General features: G+C 46.4%; 1 protein-coding gene across 1 annotated transcript in view; it reads right to left on the bottom strand.

Moving 5' to 3' along the window:
* The window catches only part of CNNM2 (cyclin and CBS domain divalent metal cation transport mediator 2), a 104,083-nt gene extending 79,725 nt beyond the window's left edge, over positions 1-24,358 (bottom strand). The window contains exon 1 of the mRNA XM_042863643.1: positions 22,792-24,358. Within this exon, the coding sequence (XP_042719577.1) occupies positions 22,792-24,358 (1,567 nt within the window). The remainder of the gene's footprint in view (positions 1-22,791) is intronic.
* Between the last annotated feature and the right edge of the window lie 55 nt (positions 24,359-24,413).

The raw sequence follows: 24,413 nt of genomic DNA, 5'->3' as shown, positions 1-24,413 counted from the left end.
TGTGCTGCAGCTGAACTGTTGCACACTACAAGCAAAGAAAAATGTTGGTAGCAAGGAACATTTGTTATTTTATCCTTTTTAAATGGCGGAAGCAGAGCTTTTCCTGAAAACAAGGTGGTATGTTAGGCTACTAGAGACTACCAAACAAATTCAAACTCTGGTCTCCATCATCATACACATCTCCAGCACAACCCAGCAACGTTTCTTGGTTTCCTAAATGTGCACCACTTGCCCCAGTGTTGTTTACAATTCCATATAACTTTCATTATATTTGTTTAGCATTCACGCTGAGACTTCTTAGATTGCTTTACTCCTCCTACAACACTACATCTGATACATTAAAATGATCTCTACCTCATTTCCCTCTCCTTGAGGGATGGTATGTTTGCCAGTTTCGCACAACAGTTTTAATAATTCGTCTAACAGGAAAATGCTGTACTTTCAGTGTTAGAAAACAAGAGAAAACACTTGCGTTAAGAGGGAAAAAAGCACTTTTCCTGAAGAGATTCTCAATAAACAGAAATTCATAGCGCAGCCAAATCTTCACCACAAGCACCTTCAACCTTAAGGCAGCTGCGTTTCTGATTTGCCTTCAGAATTCTAAAAGGAGTAAAAAGCAACTAGAAATATTTTAGTAAAGCAGTGAGATCGCAACTTATTTTTAGGATATCTGAATTCCCGTGCTAGGGCTTCCAAAGGCAAACTTATTTAAACCATTAGTGGGAAAAGGAGAAGAAAAAAAAAAAGAAAAAAACAACTAACCTCAGTGCATGACTTGTCTCATCCTGAACCTTCACAGTACAGGGCAGTGACTATTTCGGCGTGTTAAATCCCAAGAGGAAAAGCCATGGGAGGAAAATTGATTTGCTCTGTCATGCACGATGAAGCAACTGCTCATCTCAGGCAGTCGTGTTCTATTATCTTCTCTCTATCAAAGCGTAATGCTGCATTTTCAGGATGAAGATGACCCTCACGCTCTATTTTAAAATCCAGACAGTAAGTCTTTGGTAGCGATATGTTTAAATGTTTAATATAAGCCACAAAAGGACAACGACAAGGGTTATAAAAGCATTTTGGAAATCAAAAAAGCATCTCCTCTCTTATCAAAAGAAGATTAAAGGGATGTTTCAAGGTCAACCATGAAGTGCAGACACTGTTAGACATTAAGAGGACAATGTGAAGACAATCCTGTTCTCCGAAGGAACACTGGGAATAGACTACATTTTCCAGCCTGACATCTTCACCAGACAGTATCACCTGAAGATGATTTTTGGAGATGCAAACATTTTGCCAAATACACTCATTGTGGATTCAGTCCATGGTTTCCCTGCCCTTCTGGGACAAGGCTACCACCCATACACATCCCTGAGGCCACAGGAACTGGGCTTAAGCTCCAGAACATGATGCCTTTCTGCTGCTGAACTGTATGCAGATGGCCTCCACAGGCTGTAGACCACCGATTCCCCAGAAATTTGGGGCACTCTTAAGAAAGTAAGGCCCTGAAATGACTGCAGTCCTACACGCTGATGCACCCACTTGTCTGCAAAGTAAAAGCCAGAATGAGGACTGCACTGGCAAGTAGCAGGGCCCTACCACCATGAGCAGGCTGAGCCTGTCAGAGGGCAATGTGTGTAAGCCCAAATGCTCTCATGAGGAGCCTCAGCCCCTTTTAATGGCATGAACAGGCTAACAAGTGTATGGAAAATACAGCTCAAACAGCACTGACTTGGTCATGCTGCAGATGGAAGGGGTAGGCTGGGGCAAGGAGTACTCTGCATTTTAGCATTTACAGGAACTTCACCAGGTCTGTGCTCTCCATAAGCCCTGTATCCATAAGCCCTCAATTCCTTAACTGGAACCAGCCAGTCTGGAGTTAACAGCACCGTAGCTGTTACATCTCTTCATTCTAGAATATTTCCATGACATTATTCTGCTCCTGACCATGGAAGTAAATATGGGGCTGATCTCATTAACATCTCCCAAAGCTTTTGATGTAATTTTAATATATTGCCGCACCTCATTTCCTGCAGCTCTCTAGGGCTGAGGTGACACACTTTTCCTTCTGCTCTTCCCGCAGTGCCGGCTGCCGTGAGTCAGCAGCTCCATCCGCGCAGCTCGGCGAGGAGTGGAAGCAAAACAGGGCCATCTTTTTTGATGTCGTAGTTCTCAACACAGTCAGCCCTCCCTGCTTAATATTCGCTGCTGTGTCATCTGCTGGGGAGTAAGAACTGCAGGTGCTTTTCTCAGTTGGTGCAAGAGCTGAAGCCATGCTGCTGAGCTGCTTTTTGCCGGCTTCTTACAGTGCCCTTCTCCTGCTCACCTCCACTGCAGCTCTCCAAAGCATCACAGTCTCTCTCCTCCCTTAGAGAAGAAAGATCAGAACTCAGCAAGGTATGAACAGCCACAGAATTTGCCATTTAGAGGCAACGCTGCAGGACCCGACCATCTCTGCCCTAAACTCTGCATCTCTTCAAAATGACGGCACACAACAGAGGATGCCCAGGCCACCCTATAGCCCAGCAATGGGTTAAAGTGAAACGTGCACCCCATGCTAAAGCAATATATATGGTTTGGGGATATCAAAGAATAATAAAAATCATAGGAAAATACAATTAGTGAAACAACAACTTTAAGAGAAGAGGAAAAAGCTGACTAGCATGCTAGCTAACAGTCACACATTGCTGTGCCACCCAGAAAGTGTGAGGTTTGGCAAAAAAGGTACCATTACAGAACACTGACAGACTAAACAGCATCACAATGCACATTTTCTCCTCCAATTACAAGGACACAAGCAAGAAATGTCATACTTGTTCAGTTTATTTGACCTTGCCATACAGTTCACTGACTGTGAGCACAGGATGCTGCATCCTCCTAATTCCACCCTGTGCTTTGACAGTGGCCTGTTCTTCAGTTCAGCTGCAGCAAGGAGACTCTGCAGAAACATGACATCACCTCAGTTTCTTTTACAGCAAGGACTGTGATTAATATTACATGACCAAAGTTCCTGACTCCCAGTCATGCAGTTTCGTACAGTTAATCTTTACAGCAGCTCAATACTGATGCTGTTTCTGGTCCCTAGTCCCTGTGACAGGCAGCCAAGTTGTCTGTTCCACATTTTTCAAATTATTTGAGATTATTTCCTTAAGCTTCTGTTCCATCATGGGAAGTAGTAAAGCCTCCAAATCATCAAGATTGAAGATGCTAGACCTGAAAAGCTATAACCACATACTCTCTGCTCTCTGTGAATACTTTGCAGAAAGCTGAGTTTAGGTAGAACAGTTTTATATAGCTAAGTGACCTCATTAATGTTTATAAATACGTAAAGGGTGTCAGGAGGATGGAGCCAGGCTCTTCTCAGTGACATCCAATGATAGGACAAGGGGCAGCGGGTACAAGCTGGAACATAAGAGTTTCCACATAAATATGAGAAAAAACTTCCTTACAGTCAGGGTGACAGAACACTGAAACAGGCTGCCCAGAGAGGTTATGGGGTCTCCTTCTCTGGACACATCCAAAACCCACCTGGATGCATTCCTGTGTGACCTAATCTAGGTGTTGCTGCTTCAGATCAGTCTGATCTTTTGAAGTCCCTTCCAATTCCTGACATTCTGTGTGATTCTGTGAAGTGCTCCAATAAACACGCCAAATGCACAGCACGCATGTGAAGAGAAATGGGAGGAAGTCAATCTCCTGAAATGGGCTGCAGATTTCCAGCATGGAAGGGTGAGGGCCACAAGTCCAACTACTCTATGTAAGAAGGTTTCACATTAAGTCCTTCTTGCTCTAGAGAATATATTAACCACTGGAGCTGTACCAGCCACAGGTGAGGAAAAGAGAACACATGGGAAAAGAAGCATTAAGCCAACAGACACTTATCATCCATTATATACCCCTGAGCCTCGTACACCAACACAATCACATTCATACTACTGAGGACATGGTATGGTAGTGTTGTGTGGGCCATATTCTAAGCACAGGCAAGGATGCCAGTGGATGTGGATGGAAAAACATGGCTATCTGGAAGTTAATGCTTTGCTAAACTTGTTTGAGGCACTGCTTCAGTTCAAGTAACCTGCATCTTCTATACACATCCCTTGGACTGACAAACTCGAATGGAACATGTTCTTACCAGTAAGGCCACTCCTTTCATGGTCAGGCTCATGTCAGATCTCCACATAGAGAAATCTTAAAAAACATTAAGAAAACTAATCATCTAACTTCTCTTACACCAGCCACCAAAGACCATCCCTGACCACCCTCCCATCACTTAAGCCTGACATTAAACATTAGCAACTGGTTAATATCAGCCAGGCTTAAATGGCAACCAATTACTTGCTCTGCATTAAAGGAACTCAACTTCTTCACAGCATATTGCAATACTTTCTCCACACCGCCCAGGCATACCAGTGTTAGCCCTGACAGAAGATGTCAGAAGGGTTTTGCTCTAGTTTTGTTTAGATCCTGGGTTCTCTAAGCAGAGGTCACACAGTCTGAAGAAAGTAATGAGCCAATAGAGGCTCTCCAGACTCCAAACACTGTCTTCCCTCACTTCCAAACTAAGTACTTACAACAAACTTACTCTTAGAACTGTGGCAGAGTGATTCTCTTCCAAACAGTCTGAATCAGAACAAAGTATCCACTTCTCAGCCCTTTCAGCCTGCTCAGGAACATTGAGCAGACCTTCCCTGATGCCAGACTCCCAAAGCTTTTCCATCCTTTAGCCTCTCGTTGTTTCTCCTGTCATGCTTTCCATCTCATCCCTCTCCTGCTTTTCTGCTCTGATTGAGAGAAAAATACACGTTACAACGACCAATGAAATATCTATTCTGCATGCTGTAAGCAGTAATGAGACTTTGTGGAGAAAAATCTGTTCATCATTCCTCTTGGAATAGAGTAAGTCCTTCTATCATCACCTTCCCTCAGCCCCCCCCAAAAAGGTTCCTACAAGAAGGACTAAAGAGAAAATCCTGCAAGCAAGAAGTTTCACCCAGCAGCATGGAGGAGAAAAAGCTGCAGACAAGTCCCATTTTGCACACCTCGTCCCTCTGCTCTCAGTAGGAGGAGAAGCAGGCAAGGAGCATCTTCCACACATGGACAGAACTGGGCCACAAAGCTAAAGAGGGGAGAAACAGCGTGAGGCAGAACCCTACGGCTAGAGGGCAACAGCTCGTTAACATCTCTGATAACAATCCTCAGAGGTGCAGAACGGGAACAACTCGTTACTTCCTACCTGCCTTATTCCAAATCTCCCACACCCAAGGAACTGATTAACTCTCCCTTGGAAAGGCACAAATCCCCGCGAGGCAGGGAATGAGCTGGGGGAGGACAAACAGGTGGCAGAGCTGAGTGGCCCGCATGCGGAACGTACAACTTTTAATTTTGCTTCCATGGATTTTAACAGCGGCAAGAGCCAGGGCTTACTCAATTGGGATACCTAAAAATAGCACTTGCCTAAGTAACCACACAGGACCACATGGGGCTCTATTTTCCTTAACTAGCTTTTGATCTAATGGAATTCTTCAGTTAAGTAAAAGAAGAAACGGGGTCTTTGTGGTGAAAGCACATGACTGGGCATTAGGAGAACTTGCTCCCACTTCGAACTGCTACAGATTTGGTGTTTAGTGTTCTACACAAAGCAATGCAGCTCCGAAAACAAGCCTCCACTCTGAATCCAAAACCTGACTGCATTTCAAGGCAGATGCACCTAAGCTTGCTTTGCTCCTTCCAGCAAGCTGCAACCTATATCCATGAGCCAGGCGAGCACCCAGTTATCCTGGTGCACCCCACGCCAGAAGAGCTGGTCTTAAAAGCCTTTTGTATATCTAAGCACATTGCATTTATCCTTCTACACTCTGTTGTAGCACTGACCTTTGTACTTGCCTCACAAGACGAAAACAAACCTCCTTACAAAGGTACAGCACAGTTCTTTATGTACTGGTAAGACGTTCCTCCATCATCCCAAAGGTGCTCGAATAGTGCAGCAAAATAACAAAGTTATTGCACTCAGCATGAGAAAGCAGAGCGGCTGTTCAGTAAGGTTGGAAAGTGCAAGAGCAGAGCGGAAGCTACATGCTGGTATTTCAAACAGTCAACAAGCGAGTAACCTGGTGAGACCTCTAAGACCTTGACCAGGATAGACAAGCTCTGCCCTGCCAGAACCAGCAGCTCTCCTGGGTTTGCAACATCCTTCTGTTTCCCACCTTGGGGTGAGGTTGAGCCTCTTCCTTTCACCCCACAACCTGCCTTCAAAACATTTGACTCCTCAGTTGCTGCAAGAGCAGGGATTCTCCACAACAACAGGTTTAAGTAGAGAAGACTGGAGAGCAAGACAAGAGCTGGAGACCAGGTTAGCCCCTCTCTGGCTGACAGCAAAGCAAGCCAAGCTAGCACGAGAGCAGGAGACACTTCAGCAGCCTGGCTGCAAAGCCAGGGCTTAGCACACCTGACAATACACTTAAACAATGCAAAACATCCTTTCCAACGCCTGCAGCAAGTCAGCTCATATCCTAAAGATCTAACACACATGGGCCCACAAGCGCTTGCCAAGTTGTCAACATGGCCTTTGATATCAAAAAGCTTTGAAACCCCTGCCTTAAAGGCCAACGCTTGTTTCTCCACCCATAGTTGAAATGCAAGATGCCTGAAAGCTATAGAACTATTTTAACATCGAGCATGCAGGAGTCCACACCGCAGAGCAGACACGTTCACTGGGAACTGCAGTTGGAAAACTAACAAGTCTCCTACTGCTACAATAACCGTAGCTGCGTAACGCAAGACTTGCCAGGATCGCAGGACACTCCAGTGTTTCTAGCGCTTTCTGTGATCTCCATTAAGTGACCAGCCCAAGGAGCACCTTATTTAAACTTACACTGAGGGCTAGAACATCAAGGGATGCTGGGCAGGAAGGATGATTTACCACTTTTTTTTTTTTAAATCTCTTCGATCCATTTATACACCAAATGGAGATTTTTGTTTCCCTTCAGAGGGCAGGGAGAAGAAAAGACAGTTACTTCCCTATATGGCAAAAGAAAACCGAGCATCTCACCTTGCAGCCCAAACATGACAGATAGCAGAGGGGCATTTCATGCATTCTTCACATAGACGCAATCCGTTCTCTATTGTACCCCCTTTCATTTCTTTTCCGGGGTGATGGTGACACAGTGACTTTCCCAAGTCAGAGAACACCATCTTCACTCCCATGTTTTTCACGTTTCCCTGACATCCCGGCTGGCTGCATTGCGCCCTGGTTGCCCTCTGGCACAGCCCAGGAGGACCCACAGCACCTGATTCCCCATGGCGTGCCACAACCCACTGGCTCCTACCAGGATGGTGCACCAGCCCCCAGATTTACAGCCAAAGCCCAGAGCTGTGATTCCTCTCCCTGAACAGCACCACACACCAGCTGCTCAGAACACCCTGCCCACCGACACACACCAGGCAGCCCTAGCACACACTGCAGAAGGAGCCTGGTCTTCCCCCTTCAGCACAGTACTTAGGAGCTGTAAGACATGCATTAAGGCTGGTCTGATCCAGACTTTTACAAGCTTTACATTTCACACTAATGTTATCAGCTAGTAAATCGTGCATGTTGAAAGCAAAAGAATTTTTTAATTTGCTTTTCCTATATGCGCTCCTTGGAACCGAGTGTTCTGCATGCCTTAATCGTTTTCTGTCAGTCATCTTTCCAATTAAGACCTGCTCCTTCCTTCCTCCCTAATTTTCCCAGTATCTTACACAAAATTTAGTTGCTGACGTGTTCCAACAGGGACAAGAGAAACGATCAGTAGAGATTAGAGAGTGCCAAGCATCAGCCAGCTTCTCAAACAACTGACAGAGGAAATGCGAGGCATCTTCAGAAGTGGAGGATTTCAGAGACAAAAAAGAAAAAGGTAATGAAAACCCCAAACAAACTCAAAAGACGAACCCTTATACATCAACTCTTCATTTTGCTAATTTGAATCCAAGCAAGACCAATCACTTATTGTAAGGTCACTTTTAATGTCTACTAAAAGGCACTACATGAGCTCTATCCTAGGGTAAACTAATCCAGGAAACAAAACACAAGGACAAAAGTGAACAGTGTCTTTATGGATTACTTTTGCAGGAATACTCATTAACATGAGCATCATACCTGTTTTTGCAGTCCTTAGGCACAGAAATTTGTCGAGGGCTTCAGCTCAAGAGCTTGTCAGGTCATATATACTGTTATGCAGAGTGCACCACTACCAGAGACCGGCACCTACCACACAACTCCAGATGAACAGTAAATGAACCATCCACTTGAACCACAAACAGAGTAGCTAGTGGTAGGTTTTGTTTTTAAACAAAGATGCTACTGATTATATATCAGCAAGAAGTCAAGTTGCAAGGCATTAACTAGTATGCTCTCATCTCATTTTCCCACCAGCAACAGGATTCACAGATCCAAGTTTTATTGCTCAATAGCCACAGTTTCTGCCAAAAATCACAAGGGAGCCAGGGGGAGGGAATGGCAAATATGAAATGGGACAACAGCTGTCAAGGTAATTTGATAGCAGTGATGGCTTCTTGAACCAGTGGACACTCTTGAGAATGTGAGCCAAGGCCTCCAGGCATCCACAGAAAAGCCAAGCAAGATAAAGAGCTCGGGGAGAGAGCTGATACAGATGTCTGAAACAGAAGAGAACAAAGAAAGCCAAGGCCATCTAACTTCTAAGAACTTCAGTTTTCCAAACAAAAAAATACAGAGCAAGTCCAAATCAGCCCTCCCAGCCACAAAGACAAACTATCTTTTGTTTAAAAAACGTTTGCTAGTTTTCCCAGTGCCCTGTCCAAAAACATGCCAAAACTACAACACCCAAACAGAAAACAGGAGCAAAGAATGAGCTGACAGATTAAGGGATCAAATCAGTATTTTTCTTTAGGTTTGAACCTAGCAGAACTTTACTACCAAGCAGCTGCCTGTGTTGAGGCTCACAAAAATTACATTTACATCTCCAATTCAGTTTGTAACAGTCCAGTGCCCACAGTAAAAATCTTACTTGCTGTCTCCATAGCGCAAGAAATATCCAAAGGAAATAGTTATCATTGGAAACCCTGACAAGTTCCACACTTCTAGTGCAACTGCTCTGCTAAATGAACCATCACTTCAGCAATGAGTCACATCCTTCAGTGGAGCAGTAAGAGGAAAGCTCTTTTGCCTATGTCTGTGGCACCTGTTTTAGCGACTATGGATCACTGAGACACACCAGAAGGGCATGGAAGCTCTACCAGCAAATCAGGAGCATGCTGGCTGTGACAAAGAGCAGCAGAGAAGGGTCACATACTTCAGCGATTATTCTAATCAGTAGCTGTAACTCCTATTTTTTCCCTACTTTTCTATCATAGCTTTTATTTTCTGTATTCTATGCTTTAGCCTTCCCCCACGCACTGAATAACAACACTTTTCCCCCATTTCAGAGTTTCAGGATTCCTCCCATCCACCCCCATACTCAGCCTTGTCTCAACCATTTTGTAGGAGGTTGCAATATCTGAAAGAGAAAAAATCATAAGCACACCATAAGTGCTAACGGCTTTGTTCAGTATTATTGTCACCCGCTAAAAACGTGCCATCTCTCAAGACATGACTGCTGTCAAGACACATGTGCGTGCCCATGATAGCACTGAGACGGACACTAACACAGTCAGTTACGCATGTTGAAACCAGTTTGCTCTCACAGAGAAAATAAGAAGCAGGTGACTGTTGTCTTCAAGAATTGCTAAGTCTTAGTGTTTCAAATGCGTACATCAAACAGCAGCAACCTTCGTACGTAGATTTAAATCACAAACTGCAAACCTAGCTTAATGTTCAATTTCTTCTCTAATATATCTTCGAACACCATTCTCAAGCACACCCCTATGGTGAGGAGTCACTGGCTTGTTACACTGGGCTGCAGATTTCCCCATAAGCACTGCAGCTTCCTTATCCAACCCCGGAGGGACAATCTACCAGTCCTTGTAAGCACTCACTACAACTCAACTACCTTTAGCAACCAGTACAAAAGCTTTTGCCTTAAGAGCATGTCCTGCAGAAAGGACCTCAGGCACAAGAAGAATGGGCTTTTGTAGCTCCTGACCCTCACACAAGTGGACAAGGAGAATCCCCAGAATGACTGACTCGAAGTCAAACAGGTTTAACAACCCTTTGCCATCTCTGAGGCAGAAAGCCATTTGCTTGGTATGTCGCAGGTAAAAATGTGCACGAGTAGGGGAAAAGGCAATGACACATCCACCCCATGCAGCTTGTAAAGGTTAACAGTTCTGAGGTTGCAACATTCCATCTCGTCCTTGCACGTCCTTCTGGGGCTGCCCCACCTACACCCACCATCACAGCCTTCATCGCCCTGCTGCAACGCAAAGGGATTCAAAACCAAGAAAAAGTACATTTTCTCTAAAAACAGAAAGCTACTTCTATTACTTCTGACTGTGACTTTTCCATTGAGATTTCTGAATTTGCAGACACAAATCACTCATCCCTCATTTCAGCAAGCCAAGGGAAGGAGGAGGAGTGAGGCCCTGCCCACCTCTTCCCTCCCAGGCCTAACCACTGGAGAAGGAAGAGCAAATAGATCAGGCCTTCACCAGGTTCCAATGGCATCCATTTTCCGAATGGAACAAACAAAATTCTCAGCTCCCCCTCCTGTTCCTTCCTTCCACATCACAAAACAGCAAAGAATCAGGACGGAGCTAGACAGAACAACGCGGTCACAGCCCCACCATGCCATCACTCAAGCGGCAGAATCCAGTCTGCGAGCGCACCCAGAGAAAGCAGGAGCGTGCCTGCACAACCACAGCGCAGGGCCGATCCATCAAGGGGGCATATCCTGCACTTACTGTTATTCCCCGTGTCACAACAGCATATGTAGAAATAAGGGGAAAAGCCCAATTCAGCCACTCCTTTCAGACCAAGTTTCACCAGCAGAGAAACCAGGCCTGGACCTATGTCACTGCACCTCTCACCCAGATGGTTCAAGACCCCCTTGAAAGTACGAGCACCAATTCTATTATTCCCAAGAGAAACAAACTTGTCCATGGTGTAAAACCAGCTTTCCAGCCAACACAAGAAAAAAGCTTGAGGCTTCCTCTCTCATGATGGAGCCAAGTTTTTTTTGTTTTACTTTGGTCAACACCTTGTCACCTCTGAGAAAGGAGAGCTACTTGTATGTCTCTCTTGCTCTGAGCAACCTGATGGAGCTGCAGGTGTCCCTGTTCAATACAGGGGAGTTGGACAAGATGGCTTTTAAGGGACCCTTCCAACGCAAACGATTTTATGATTCTATATCGCACAAGAGTGGGAATTTAAGCAATAACAACAGTCCTGCCACTTAAACACTTGCCTACTAGGTTTTCAGCCCAGCAAAAACAGAAAAACATTTAGTGCGCAATCAATCATAAACTGGACGTTACTTTAAAGCTGTCTGAAAACAAAAGGCACATGGGATAAAAAGGATAAATGGTGCCTCTGACACAGTAAGAAAAAAAAACAGATCACAAACTACTGGGTCAGTAAGGGGTTAGAAACCATTCAACAATGAACTTCACAGCACTACTTTTAGTATCCATAAAACTACACAGAATAAACCATTAACTGCTAGGGCATTCACCTTAACTCTGTCTCCAGTCCTTCAGCAGATGTCCTCATCTCACCTGTAGCTACTATCTCCCTGTCTCTCCTTTCTTCACCTTCTGCCAACAAAGTGTGCCAAGAGTACTACACATCAGTTTGCATAGAGTGATGACACTAAATAAAGACATTGACAAATAATAACCTCAGGGCAAGAGAAACAAAAATATGACTCATTAGTGGGACTGTCAGTCCACACAAAGTTGCAATCGTAACATAAGAAACCTTTTACATGAAGAGCAAACCAAACTCATACTATATACCTAAAATTACAGGAGAAAAGGAGAAATGTACCTGCTAAATGGTTTTGTGTAAGCCAGTGTAGGAGAAGAGAAAAGAAAATAGTTCTCATTCTAAAGCAAAGTAATTGAAGCAAAAAAAAAAAGAAGGCATAGCAGCATATATGAAAATTTGATCTTTTGGATTACCCAGTGCTGTCCGAACACTTCCCCTTCAAAAACAACATGTTCTTGCCTGCACTTATTTGACACACTATCAAAGTGGGTAACGTGAATGCAAGAAACATGGCAAATACTTTGAATCCTGGCAAAACGGAGAGCTCGGCTCTTTATCTCAGGTAAAGCCCGCACAAACTCTTATTCTGTGAGTGGACCTTTTCCCACCATCCTCATCACCTGCTCCATTGTGTATCAATCTGATAAAGCAGTTCAGCCATTACCCATTAATGCCACCACATTTGTTAGATGAACATCCTGGGCTCTTGGATTAAGATATTCCAAATAGTTAACGGTTCCAGGATGGCTGTATATCTATTTGAAAAAAAAAAAAAAATTAAAAAAACAAAAACAAAAAAACCTGATCTATCTTCAAAACCCAGTAGCCTCACTGGGAAATGGTCAGAGATACAGCTAGACAAGTTTCCCCTCTCTGAGTATTTTCCTTGGAACTTCTGAGTTGGAGCCTGTGTGTTGCATGGGGCTGAGATGGCTATTACTCTTGGAAGCCATTCTCCCAAATTCTTTCCTTTACTGGAAGATGTGAGATTGACAATTTACAAAGGAGAAACTTATTAAGGCCTCTTACCACTGGACCACATTCAGCAGGCAAGCAATATGTTCAAATCCACCTTTCAAGCCAGGAGCCAGAAAACAAAGTGCTCTCAATACTCAGACGTATGTGCATCTTCCCTTCTCCCCACTCTTCCTTAGTTTGCTTCTCACACACTAAGGAGAAAGTTTACAGCAAAAACTAGAAAACTCAAAGTAGCTGTTCTGGAAGGCAAGAAAAACATCAACAGAATGGAGCCCTTGACATCAGAGCTCGCCTGGTAGACATCTCATCCTATATGTAGCAGGTGTGCCCCCAGGGAGAGCAGGAGAGATTGGGATTCCCACCTATGATGCATCAGGCAGCATGGGGAATCCTTCAGCCCCACCTTTCAACCCAGGGGCATTGGAAAAAGAAGGAAAAAAGAATGTTACTGTATTTGCTTGCATATTGGCTGCGCACCCTCCTACTGCACTGACAGGTTCCACCTTCCAACAGGCATCAAGTAACAGATTGCTGTAGTTTTTGGAGACTGCATCCATTATGAAGGTAATTAAGTTCCTTCACTGCTTCAGTTGCCTCCCTCCACCTCTAACCTCAGGGGATTCCCATGTTGGGAAGCCTTCACCCCCCACCAAGACTGCCTGTGGGGTGAACTGTGCAGCTCTGTGGTGTCCAGGCTTTTCTTGGGAGCCTTCAGTCAGTACAACATGAGCTGGATTAAACCAGTAAAGCTACTGGCAAAGCAGTTCCACATTAGCGATCATAACCCCCCTCGGGCCTTTTGAGCTGAACAGACAGAGCTGCAAATCTGTCGGTCCTGGTTATGACAGAGAGGCTGGCTTTATCATATGGAAAAGGAACAAAACTTGAAGATTGCTATGATCTCTGTAAGGGTCACATGCAAACGTACAATAGAAGGAGGTTTTTAGGCTTGTCATTGCAAGCAATGATTTTCAAAGGGATTTTGATTTTTCTGAGAGAAATCCTACTCACGTTGTGTTGGAGAAATGCCTGTGCCATGAAGAAAAAAGAAAAATACTCCCAGTGAGGATCGTGAAGTCCTTGAATTTAGCTGTGACCTAACCACCCCAAAAGGCTCCGGGCAAACAAGAATACTGAGGAGAAGATAAAAGTTATTCTGGTGAGGGCAGGGAACCAGCATGTATCAAAGGCCAAGTCACAGCCATAGAGCAGGGTAAAGCAGCCCATAGTGGGAGCTATCCTACCCTGTGGTGGGGCATCCCTTACTTCTCTCCTCCCCTGTTGGACAGCAAGACCTACTCAAGAAGTCTTCATCAAATGTGGGCCTACTACCCTCACTCCATCACAACACTAAAGACTTTTGCTTTCAGCTTTTATTTTCCACACACATATCTCAGTTATGCAACGGCAAAAAACATGAATTTGCACAGCAAAAACACATCATGCTAATCTATCCATCCTGAAGCAAAACCAGCCTAGCGCTGTCCCTTAGCGTTCAAGTCAGTGTTACTGGATAACTTACAGCCCAGCCCTACTGCACTGGGACAGCATTTAATTGAAACCTCTTACCAGGTGCCCTGTAGTACTAAATTAGGGCCCCTGTCTGCACTTGCTGTGTACAGAAATTGTAACTGTAAGAACTGTACTTGCTTCAAACGGAAAGATGTCCCAGGCTAGATAGGAAGAACTAAGCCTGCAGCTTGCCTAAAGCCCACAGCCACACCTACTCTTGGTGCCAGATATAAATTTTTATCAGGAACAAGTTCACACCAGCAGAAGGTTGTCTTCCTTTTTTTTTTTTTTTTTTTTTTTTTGGTAGGAAACCAGAAATTGCTGACAAGCAATTCACAAGCAATAAAAGCGGGCACCCACTCACCCCTGTCCTCACATAACTGCTGCCTAGAAGGGGGGCCTGCAGGCTCCTGCTCAGCAGGGCTGCACTTTGAACCCCACAGTGCAAAGGGCAGGTGGGACGATCCTCCCAAAGCAGGAGGTGGAGTGCTGGAAGGAAACCAGAAATGGCAAGATCCTTCAAACTGTTTGCTGGTAGCAGAGTGACCAACTCGGAAGCAGAGTCAGCATTTTGTTGCTCTGATCACCATGGACAAGTAGGGAAAAAGGTCTCGTTCACCTCCACTCCATAAAGGTCAGCAGCCACGGATGACTCTGTCGTATCGTTTAAGAGATTATATCACCATAAAAGCTCACTATAAAAGAACAACTTCCATTCAGGCTTCTTGCAGGGGAGATCCTCAAGTGAGTGAGTGAGAAGCCAGTCTCAATGACATGGCTCACCCCGCAGGAACAGCGTTACAACATCACTCTCATTTGAAGCGTGATCCCTTTAGGACTGCCAGCGAGAGGATGGTGCAATCCCAACGGAAAGCATCACAGAAAACAAAACCATACAGATCTTTTGTACTAAATGTATGTGCTCATCTCCTGGCCCCAGCTCTGTCGGTTGGAGCAAAACTCCTGCTTGGTTAATTAGTAACTGCGGCAGAATCACATTAACTTATAACTCTTGAGGCCCCAGTAGTCACCAGGTTGCAGGTCCCAGATTGACAGGCATCACACTTGCTCTACCCTTCAAATTAAAATTCCTTGATGAGAAGGGCTGTTGCTTCATACTTAAACACTGAAATTACTGTACCTAACTTTGTTTACAAGGAATACTGTTTGACAAAAAGAGACAAGTCCCACTCACACAAGCTTTTAGCTCTGAGGTTTCTGTCCAGTCTAGGGCTTTAGGTACTTGAAGACAACTCAATCACATGACAAGTTGCTTTTCTAGAATTTGTTTACTAGAACTCTCAAGCTGATATAATCACTAGTAGGTAAAGAGCAAGATTTGACTCATGTCTTTAAATCACAAAAAAAACCACAAACACTCATGTGAGAATCCTAATTTTCAACATGCCTACTGACCCAGTTACCCATCTCTTGCATTTAGAGGTTGTGCAGTAAACCAACACAACTACCAAAGACAAACAGCCCTTTCGATGTCCCACAGACAACACAGAAGTGTAGCAAATCCTGAAAACCACTCTTCTGTTCAGTGAAAACTGGCTGTCTACCAGAAATCTGCAATGCTGTCAGGCAGTTTTAGCACAAAACAGAAGAACAGCAGCTCAAAGGTCTCCAAGGGCTGCTACTCACGACTCTTGAGAGTGAAAAGTTTGTACAGACAGAACCATAAACAGAGAAGAGAGTATTTTTGAGTAATGGAAGACAGAAATGAGAAGAGTTAGAGACAAGTTTGGAAGAATCAAAGCCTCTACGCTACTGAGACCAGGAATGGAAAGCCAGAAAGACAAGCTGACCCAGCCATTGCACACCAGGTACATGCAGCATGAAACGCTTCTCCAAGCACTGTGGGCTTTGCTCTAAGAAAGGGATCTCTCTACCCTCTGTGCTCTGATCTTGCAACATCGTGTTTTAATCCAGACCCAGCAGAGCTTCTTCTGCCAGCAGATATTGAGCCATGTTGATTCCCGGGCCAAAGGAAAGAGGTGGATTCCCTCAGAAGTTACTGACAGACCTCACTTCATTGGTGCAATCACAGAGAAAGTGAAACAAAAATCCATCATTGGATGGTCTTGAAAGGACTCTGTGACCTTTGCAGGACACCGAGGTTGGATCAATTTGCCAATCAGGTGTTGGTTTTTTTTGCCATGTGCTGTAGCTCATTCACACCAAGTAGTTGCACTCCCATATGTAACTGCTAGGCTGTATTTTAGGATCCTGTCAAGTTAGGTAGAGTGCCAGGGCACACTCATCAGGGTATGGTTCAGAGGAGTCTGTGTTGAATCTGCATTTTATAAGCTCCATGAATGAAACTGTAAAGGACTTGGTATTAGAAGAGCAATTGGTTTACCCAGACTGGCAAATGCTCCACAGCTCTACAGAGGCACGTAAGGTAATAAAAATGTGAGTTATTCTTAAGTATTAATGGAAAAGATAATGCAGAATGAGATACAGACCCATTCAACACACTGCTTAGCCACTCCCTTCACTCTAGGCCATTTTATGATGCTGAAGCAGCTGTAAAACTGACTTACGACTTAATATTGAGTAGACACTACAAAGTGCCTGGAAACAGGCAAGTTCTCCAGATCTTCACTCCTCTTTTCTATGTCTGCTCTTTAAGTGAGCAAGACAAAATCTGACGCTATTCCTCTCTCCAATTGAGTGTCAGTGATGCTCCAAACTAAGTGACCTAAAAACCTTGCTCATAATCCCAGGCACTACAGTGTTTGATTCCTTCAACAGAGAAGGGAGGGGACTGGGGCACTGAACATCTATGAAAGGTGGGCTGGCCAGCTCCCTCCTTTCCTCTAAAACCAGCCTGAGCAATACTACAGTGTGCCAAAAGGAAAACTGTCTTTGGATGGCTTTGCCACTCCTGCAATTGCGAATGACTCAGTATTTCTGTGTCAGAATGGATTTTATACATTAAATTTAAAAAAAAAAAATTAAAAAAGGGTCTATTATATTACTACATTAGGTTAAACAACTGACAATTTTGTCCCAAACATTTGCTTTGGCACAGAGCACTGAAGAGGCTGAGAAGAGTATCTCAGGTTCCCTTCTTCCATCACATGGCTACCCAGAGATCTAGAATAGGCAATAATCACATAATTAAAAACTGCATTGTAATGCTTACATACCGAGCCCTGAGCAGCCTGGTCCAGTGGGAGGCAAACTTGCCCACGGCAGGGTGGTTGGAACTGGATGATCTGAAAGGTCCATTCCAACTCAAGCTATTCTATGATACTACAGTGTCAAATAATAGTTGTACAGATATCTTCCATTCTAGTATTTCCTAGCTTTGACTCAACAGCAAAACCACAATAGCGCTTCGTTCCTAGTTTAGCATTTTCCAGAGATCACAATCGGCAACACAACCTTTCGATCCATCTCCTTCTCCCAGTCGTGTTACAAAGCAACTGATGGAAGATACCACACTGTTACTGTTCACCTATACACAAAAGCTGACAAAGCTTTCACATTGATTAGATGCACTCGCAGAAAGGAGCAAACCTGTAGGCAATTCATTAAAGACAACTTCCTTCCTCTCCTCTCCATCCTACTTCAAAACTGGCCATTAAATGCTGCCTATGCAGACAGGGCTGAAGTTCACATCTCTGCCTGTGACAGATAACATTTACACTCAAAGAGGAAGCAGAATGGAATCTAGTTCACTTGCGGAATCGGCTTCAGAGTAGAAAGGAGTTTGCTAACTTGGCAAACGTTATGGAGAAAACAGCATCACCTCATCTTTGCTGAACAACAAGAGATCTTAACAACCAGTTAGAAAGCAATCAAGAATCATTCCCAGCACAATGTCAGATTCGAACCTCTACTGCACTTCTTCTCCTGGGCTCTAACAAAGCCGGGACCCCATGAGGAGCCGGAGCTGTTCTGACGCATCCCCTCCACACCTCCCTCTCCACATGCCAGCAGGAGGGCCGCCTGCAGCAGCCCACATCTGCCCTTGCCAGCACCACAGGCACAAATCCCCGGCGTTCTGCAAGGGCAGCAGAGCTCCTGGCAGCTCTGACCCTGGGGGTGCCATGCTGTTAGGCAGCCAAGAAGCCTCTGTCACATGGCAGCCCCCCACACACACACAATTTTCTGTTCAGGGAAGAAATCTGCAGGTGCATCAGGCTAAGTCTTCTGGATCTTGGTGGGCAAATTCCGTCCCACCTACCACTCCCCTATCCTCTTCACGCATGAAGTCTCCATGCTGGACCTCAATGCCCTTCGCTTTATGTGAATTCTCCTAGAAGGATCAGGGGAGATGCCTTTTATTAGCCAAGCAACCTTGAAAACAACATTGTTTTCCAAGAAGGTATTTTACATATCTTAGATAATTCCAGGAGGGATTTACGTACTCTCTTCTTCTGGTAACGCTGCAGTCATAGCCCTAAATAGAGAAACAGCTTCAGGGACAGACAGCGTGTTAGATGAGGCAGAAAACAATTCAGTTCTGTGACATAAAGGTTACTTATGTGTCATGGTAAACCGCAGACATTTATGGGAAGCCTGGACTCACCAGGATGGAAACCCATAAAATCTGAAAGGGACCAGGAAAGCAGCCACCTAAAAATGTGGGTTTGACTAGTACCAGAAAGGTAAGTGACCTTCAGCAGAAAGAACTCGGATCAGAACAGCAGCAATGCTGAGCTCTGGGTCTGTGGGCTACCAACCGTTCACTGTCTCACCTGCTGCCAAAATGATCACCTGTGTACTCAAAAGAGGAGTAAATACATCTGGGCATTCCCCTCTGTTCCCATTAATTCATTTGTTCCAAATTAACCCATTTGTTCCAAAGTAAGGGTTTTACGCTTCTGGTTCCTGTAGCTTTCCTGTGAGCAGGGTAGGAACTGGAAAAGAAACAGGCAAGGTCCTACATTCACGCTAAACATGCACACTATTAAAAAAACAGATGATACAAGATCAACAGAGCATGAAGAAAAGATCATCAAGTAAATCTGACAAGGTTTTAGGGAAGAAAAATCTTTTATGGTCCAGTTGATAATAATTTTAATAAGGAATCTAGGAATTTCCTCAAGGCTGCCATGTGATTCAGAAAATAAGAGCTCAGAACTGCTGCAGAGTCACCACGGCTTCTTTGTAATAGGTTATTAACTCTGATCTTTTATTATAACCTAATAGTGGAGGCAGGTAAATGAAATCAAAACACATGGCTCCAAGTCCCCAGGTCTGCAAGGACAGATAAGGAGGAGCACGGCTGAGAAACTCCTGCACGTAGAAGCTGTCCAGGCCACCAGGAGGGCAGCTGTACAATGGCTCGTAGAAAGTGGGCCAATCTTAAAATATTAGTATTACAACACAAGGCTTTTCAAGCAGAATTCTTGTAGCTGTGGCATGCAGGGAGCTAGAAATAGAATGCTTTGGATTTGGGCTCACACACGCAGAGATCTGCCAGTGAAAAACACTACGAGCAAGTGCCAGCGAACATTTGAACAGAGCCCTAGGAAAACTGACAAAAGGGAAAAAAAGCCCAGACACTGATCAGCAGGGGAAAGAGACCAGTGCAGATAGCCTTCAGCTTCTTTCCAAAAATGACTCCGTTGGTCAGACACTCCTTGCTGCACCTTAGGAACTGGATGCTGATCCTGGAGACGATGGCAGACCAAAGAGATGCATCTCTGAACTGCCTGACTTTGCTCACTGCATGCCCTTGCCTAAGGTGAAGGGTTCCTTGTACTTCCCTGCTTTAAACTGGAGCCGAATGGGTCGGATTCGAGCCGTACACCCAGCCTGCACAGCTCACTGGCAGATGGACTTATCAGTGCTGCTAAGAGTTGGAGGTCTGTCCACAGGAATAGAAAACTGCTCCACTTTCAACAGCTTTTTATTTATTTTAAAATAAACAATGCTTTCTAGAAGAAAAGCGTTTCTGCGGACTGCTTCAGAAATCATGTTTATTCATACTTGAAGAGATTAGAGCAGCAAGGGAATGGGAACGTGCGGCGGCTCTCTCAAAATTAAGTTTCTTGCCTGGCAGCGTAGAAGTAAAACATAAATTCATTTTGCAGTTGTGGGCAAAGAACATGAAGAACAGGCTCACCACCAAACCCTCCCCCCACCCTGCCCAAGCACCAGGACAAGTACAGAATTAGCAGCTCCATCCTCCACAACAGTGTAAGGACATCTATCCTGCCGTGCTTGGCTCTTCACCTCCTCCTCGTGAGCCTCCATCCTATGTTTGGGTTAAAAATATTTTGTTCCTGCCCCAAAAGTACGCTTCATAACCCCACCCGCTCAGCTCATTTCCAAACTTGTTTAAGAAAAGCCTCTTCCCTTGATCAGACAGAAGCATTTCAGTGACAGCAACACCATCCCACGAGCTGCCCGCCGCACTGACAGCAGTGAAGGCCCTTGGGCAGCACCCAGGGCTTTGAAGCAGGCAGTGGAAGGTCAGCAAGGTGGGAAAAGGGTGATTAAGAACTGTAAGCTTATTTATTTCCAACGCTGTACGAGAGAGCAGCGTGCAATTTGATTCTCACCCTTAATTTGTACATTCTCACGGGAATTTGGCAAGGTTGCTCTGAAGAAGAAAGTTTGAAGAACTCTTGCAAAAGACACTGCGCTATGCCAGATCAAGCAAGCTATCAGTTATTTACATTCATTTCAAAGGACAAAGGAAGCCATTTATTTCCACCATATCTGCTTGTTTAAAGAGAAACCAGTTAAGACAGAGCTCATCCTAACCCCGGGGCTTGTTGATGCAGACCCACCAGCATAGCTGTTGGGGAGTAAATGCTGGGTAGGATTGAAATACCCTGAATTAAGCCACCCCTACAGAACGCAGGACGGCACATGCATTGGTAAGCTGTCCTAAACCTGTGCTGCTGGGAAGTGTCCTGGTGCAGCAAGGGAAGTTCTCTATCAGTGAGAGCATCCTCTGGTCTGTAGCTGCCAGCAGCCCAGGGGAATTACAAAGCCTGTTTTAAGCACAAATTTCAGAACCTGAAAGGAGGCATATCTGGCTCTGCCACAACTCCAGGATTGAAATGCTTATATGGTTCTGCCAGCGATTAAACAAAAGGACTCTAACATACACGAGTACTTCACTTCCCTCAATCAAGGAGTAAAGCATCCCATGTAACATTCATTTCTTTAGACACACTGAGTCTGGCTACAGGCTCAGAACCACATCATGCTGTGTGGAGTCAGAATAACGGAGGGGAACAAACACCATGACTGCACACACAGCAAAATGCACTTCACCAGCCAGCAGTTAGGTGACATAGCTGAGGTTCCCAGATCCCGGCTGCAGATCCTGCAGCACTGAAACCACAGGCAAGGCTCTCCCACCTCTCCCGCCCAACAGCTCTGATGCAGAGCAGCATTTCCCCATCATTAGACTGAGGCAGAAGGAGTTAAACAGTAAAACTGCAGTACATTTGCCTTCCATCTGTGAAAGTGAGAGGAAAAAGAGGAAACCGACGGCATAACCCTGAAATCCCCCACCCTGAGTTAAGAAGGAAGGAACAGACCAAACACCATGCTGTCGCAGCCCGGTGCACGGACCAAACAGCACCTGGAAACATAGGTGGACATTGACATTTGTTAACTAGAAAGACCATCTACCAAATGTACAGAGCTCTTTTCCAGGTAACTCCTGAGTGTGATACAAGGCAAATTCATATATTTCCCATTAACCTCGCTGTGCCAATGCAGCTATTTGGATCATCTCCCCAGAACCACGCTGCTCAACAGTGCAATGCTCTGAGCTCACCTCACTTCCCATCATCCAGCATGGGAGTCTGCAGACATCCCATCTGTTTCAAATCTCCCTATTTCTTTTCAAACGCTTTTCTTTTACAGCCTGAATTGCTTTTTGGCTCGCAGAGAGGTGCAGGTTCCAAACTGAGGAGAAAAAGTGTTTTTCTGTTTTCTCATAAGCAAAACCTCATAACAATTAAGACATCTGCCAAGCCAACGCTCACTGCAATTAGAATGGAAAGACTCGACCCTGTTATGAAGCTACAAATACAGATGCTACACCAAAGATGCAGAAAAGTATTTCTTCGCTCAGTTGAGTATGGTCCTCAGGGCAAGGGAGAGCCTAGGTAAGAAAGTCCATGACCCAAAATGCAACACAAACAGGTGCACTCAAATACAATGCAAAGCACCGACACTGCCTGAGTCACCAGATCAAAGCATCAATCATCATAACAGGAGCACAACCGCAGGGCTGAAGGCGGCCAGCCGAGCCTATGAATGGAGTGGGAATGCCATGTTTATCCCAGCACGTGTGCACACTAAGCAGGAAAGAGAGGAGCGACCTGCACCAGCAGCCCACCTGCTCCTCTTGCCTGGCCAGCTGAAAAAGCATGGAGAGATGTGGCCAAGCAACGGCTGCAGATTCACGTCAGCAGTTCCCGCCACGATGGGCAGATGAGTGGAAAAAAAAAGAAAAAAAAAAGTGCCTGGCACAGTGCCCACACACACATCCCAGGAGTGGGGAAAAGAGGCAGGGGCACATACCATCTACCAGCCCCACATCAGCTTTCTGGCTCAAGAAGCTGGCTGATACCAGAAGCGCGTCCTCTCACTGCCCCCCGCGCACCTTTGAGCCCCCCGCAGCACCCACACCTCCTGCCCTGCCGTGAGCCCACCTTTCTTGAACTCCTCCAGCATGGCGTCAAGCTTGGTGTCGTTGAAGACGAAGTGCAGCGGGTGGTTGTAGAAGCGGGTGATGGTCTTGAGCAAAGTGCAGTCGTCAGGGTCCACAAAAGCCAGGTCCTTGACGAAGAGCAAGTCCACGATGTTGGAGCGGTCACCCTCAAAAACGGGGATGCGGGTATAGCCGCTCTCCATGATCTCAGACATGGTGTTGAAGTCCAGCACAGCCTCAGCCGCTATCATGAAGCAGTCTCGGAGAGGAGTCATCACGTCCTCCACCGTCTTGGTGCGCAGCTCCAGGGCTCCCTGTATGATGTTGAGCTCCTCCTTGACCAGGTCGTTATAAGGGTCGGTGACCCGCAGCATCTCCAGCAACTTCTCACGGTTGTAGACCGTACCGATCTCCTGGCCCAGCACGCAGTCCAGCAGCTTGCTGACCGGGTAGGAGGCCGGGAAGGTCATCATCATGAAAAACTTGGTGAGGAAGATGGTGTTGGCGCCCACGGCCAGGCCGTGCCGAGAGCAAATGGCCTGCGGCACGATCTCGCCGAAGATGACGATACCGATGGTGGAGACCACCACGGCCACCAGCCCAGAGCCAGCAATGTCGTCCAGCAGGATGGTCAGCGTGGTGTTGACCAGGACGTTGCCCAGCAGGAGGGAGCACAGCAGGTAGTTGCCCTGGCGGCGCACGGGCTCGATGCGCTTGGCGTAGTTCTTCTCCTTGTCTGTGCCACAGTTCTGCACGATGCGCAGCTCCATGGGGTCCAGGGCCATCAGGCCCAGGTTGAGGCCACTGAACATGCCCGAGAGGCAGAGCAGCAGCGAGATGAAGATCACCTGCAGCCAGAAGGGCAGCAGGAACTTCTTCTCCTCGCCCACGATCATCTTGGTGTCCTCTCCGTCGTGGTAGATCCAGGTGGTCTCGCCCCACGGCGGCGGCCCGTCCCGCCCCTCGGCGTCCACCATCCTCCCGGCGGCCCCGGGCCCCAGCGCGGCGGCGGAGACGGAGGTGCACAGGTAGTAGGACTTACTCTTCTCCGTCTTGCGCAGGGGCTTGATCTCGATCTCGATGATGCCGGAGGTGCGGCGGTTGAGCACGATGTGCGGCAGGATGATGATGTCCGACGTGCGGATGCCGCAGCGCTGCGGGGCTCCGCCACCGCCTCCCGCCGAACCGCCGCCGCCTCCGCCGCCGCCGCGCCCCGCCGCCCCCGCCGCCGCCCGCCCGCCCCTCCGCCGCTCGTGCTCCGTGAAGGCGATGCGCGACCACGTCTCGTTGTTGATGTTCTGCCCGTAGACCCGCAGCTTCACCCGCGTCCGCTCGCTCACCCGCAGCGCTCCCCCCTCCATGAAGGAGACGTCGTCCGTGTCCTCCAGCCGCAGGCCGATGATCACCGTCTCCTCCGCCGAGGGGACGGAGGCGGCGGGAGGCGCGGCGGCGGCGGCGACGGAGGCCGGGGGCCGGCGGCCGAGGCAGGCGGCGAGCAGCAGCAGCAGCAGCTCCACCCGCGCCCCCCGGCCGCCCCCCGCCATGTTCCCGCCGGGCAGCGCGGCCATCTTTAGTCAGGGCTCGGCGCCGTCGCGGCCCCGCATCGCCGCTCGGCGCCTGCGG

The sequence above is a fragment of the Lagopus leucura genome, unplaced genomic scaffold (genome assembly GCF_019238085.1).
Source record: "Lagopus leucura isolate 7727_CA_CO unplaced genomic scaffold, USGS_WTPT01 Super-Scaffold_741, whole genome shotgun sequence".
Classification (NCBI taxonomy): Eukaryota; Metazoa; Chordata; class Aves; order Galliformes; family Phasianidae; genus Lagopus; species Lagopus leucura.
This window is presented reverse-complemented; position numbering and strand designations above follow the sequence as displayed.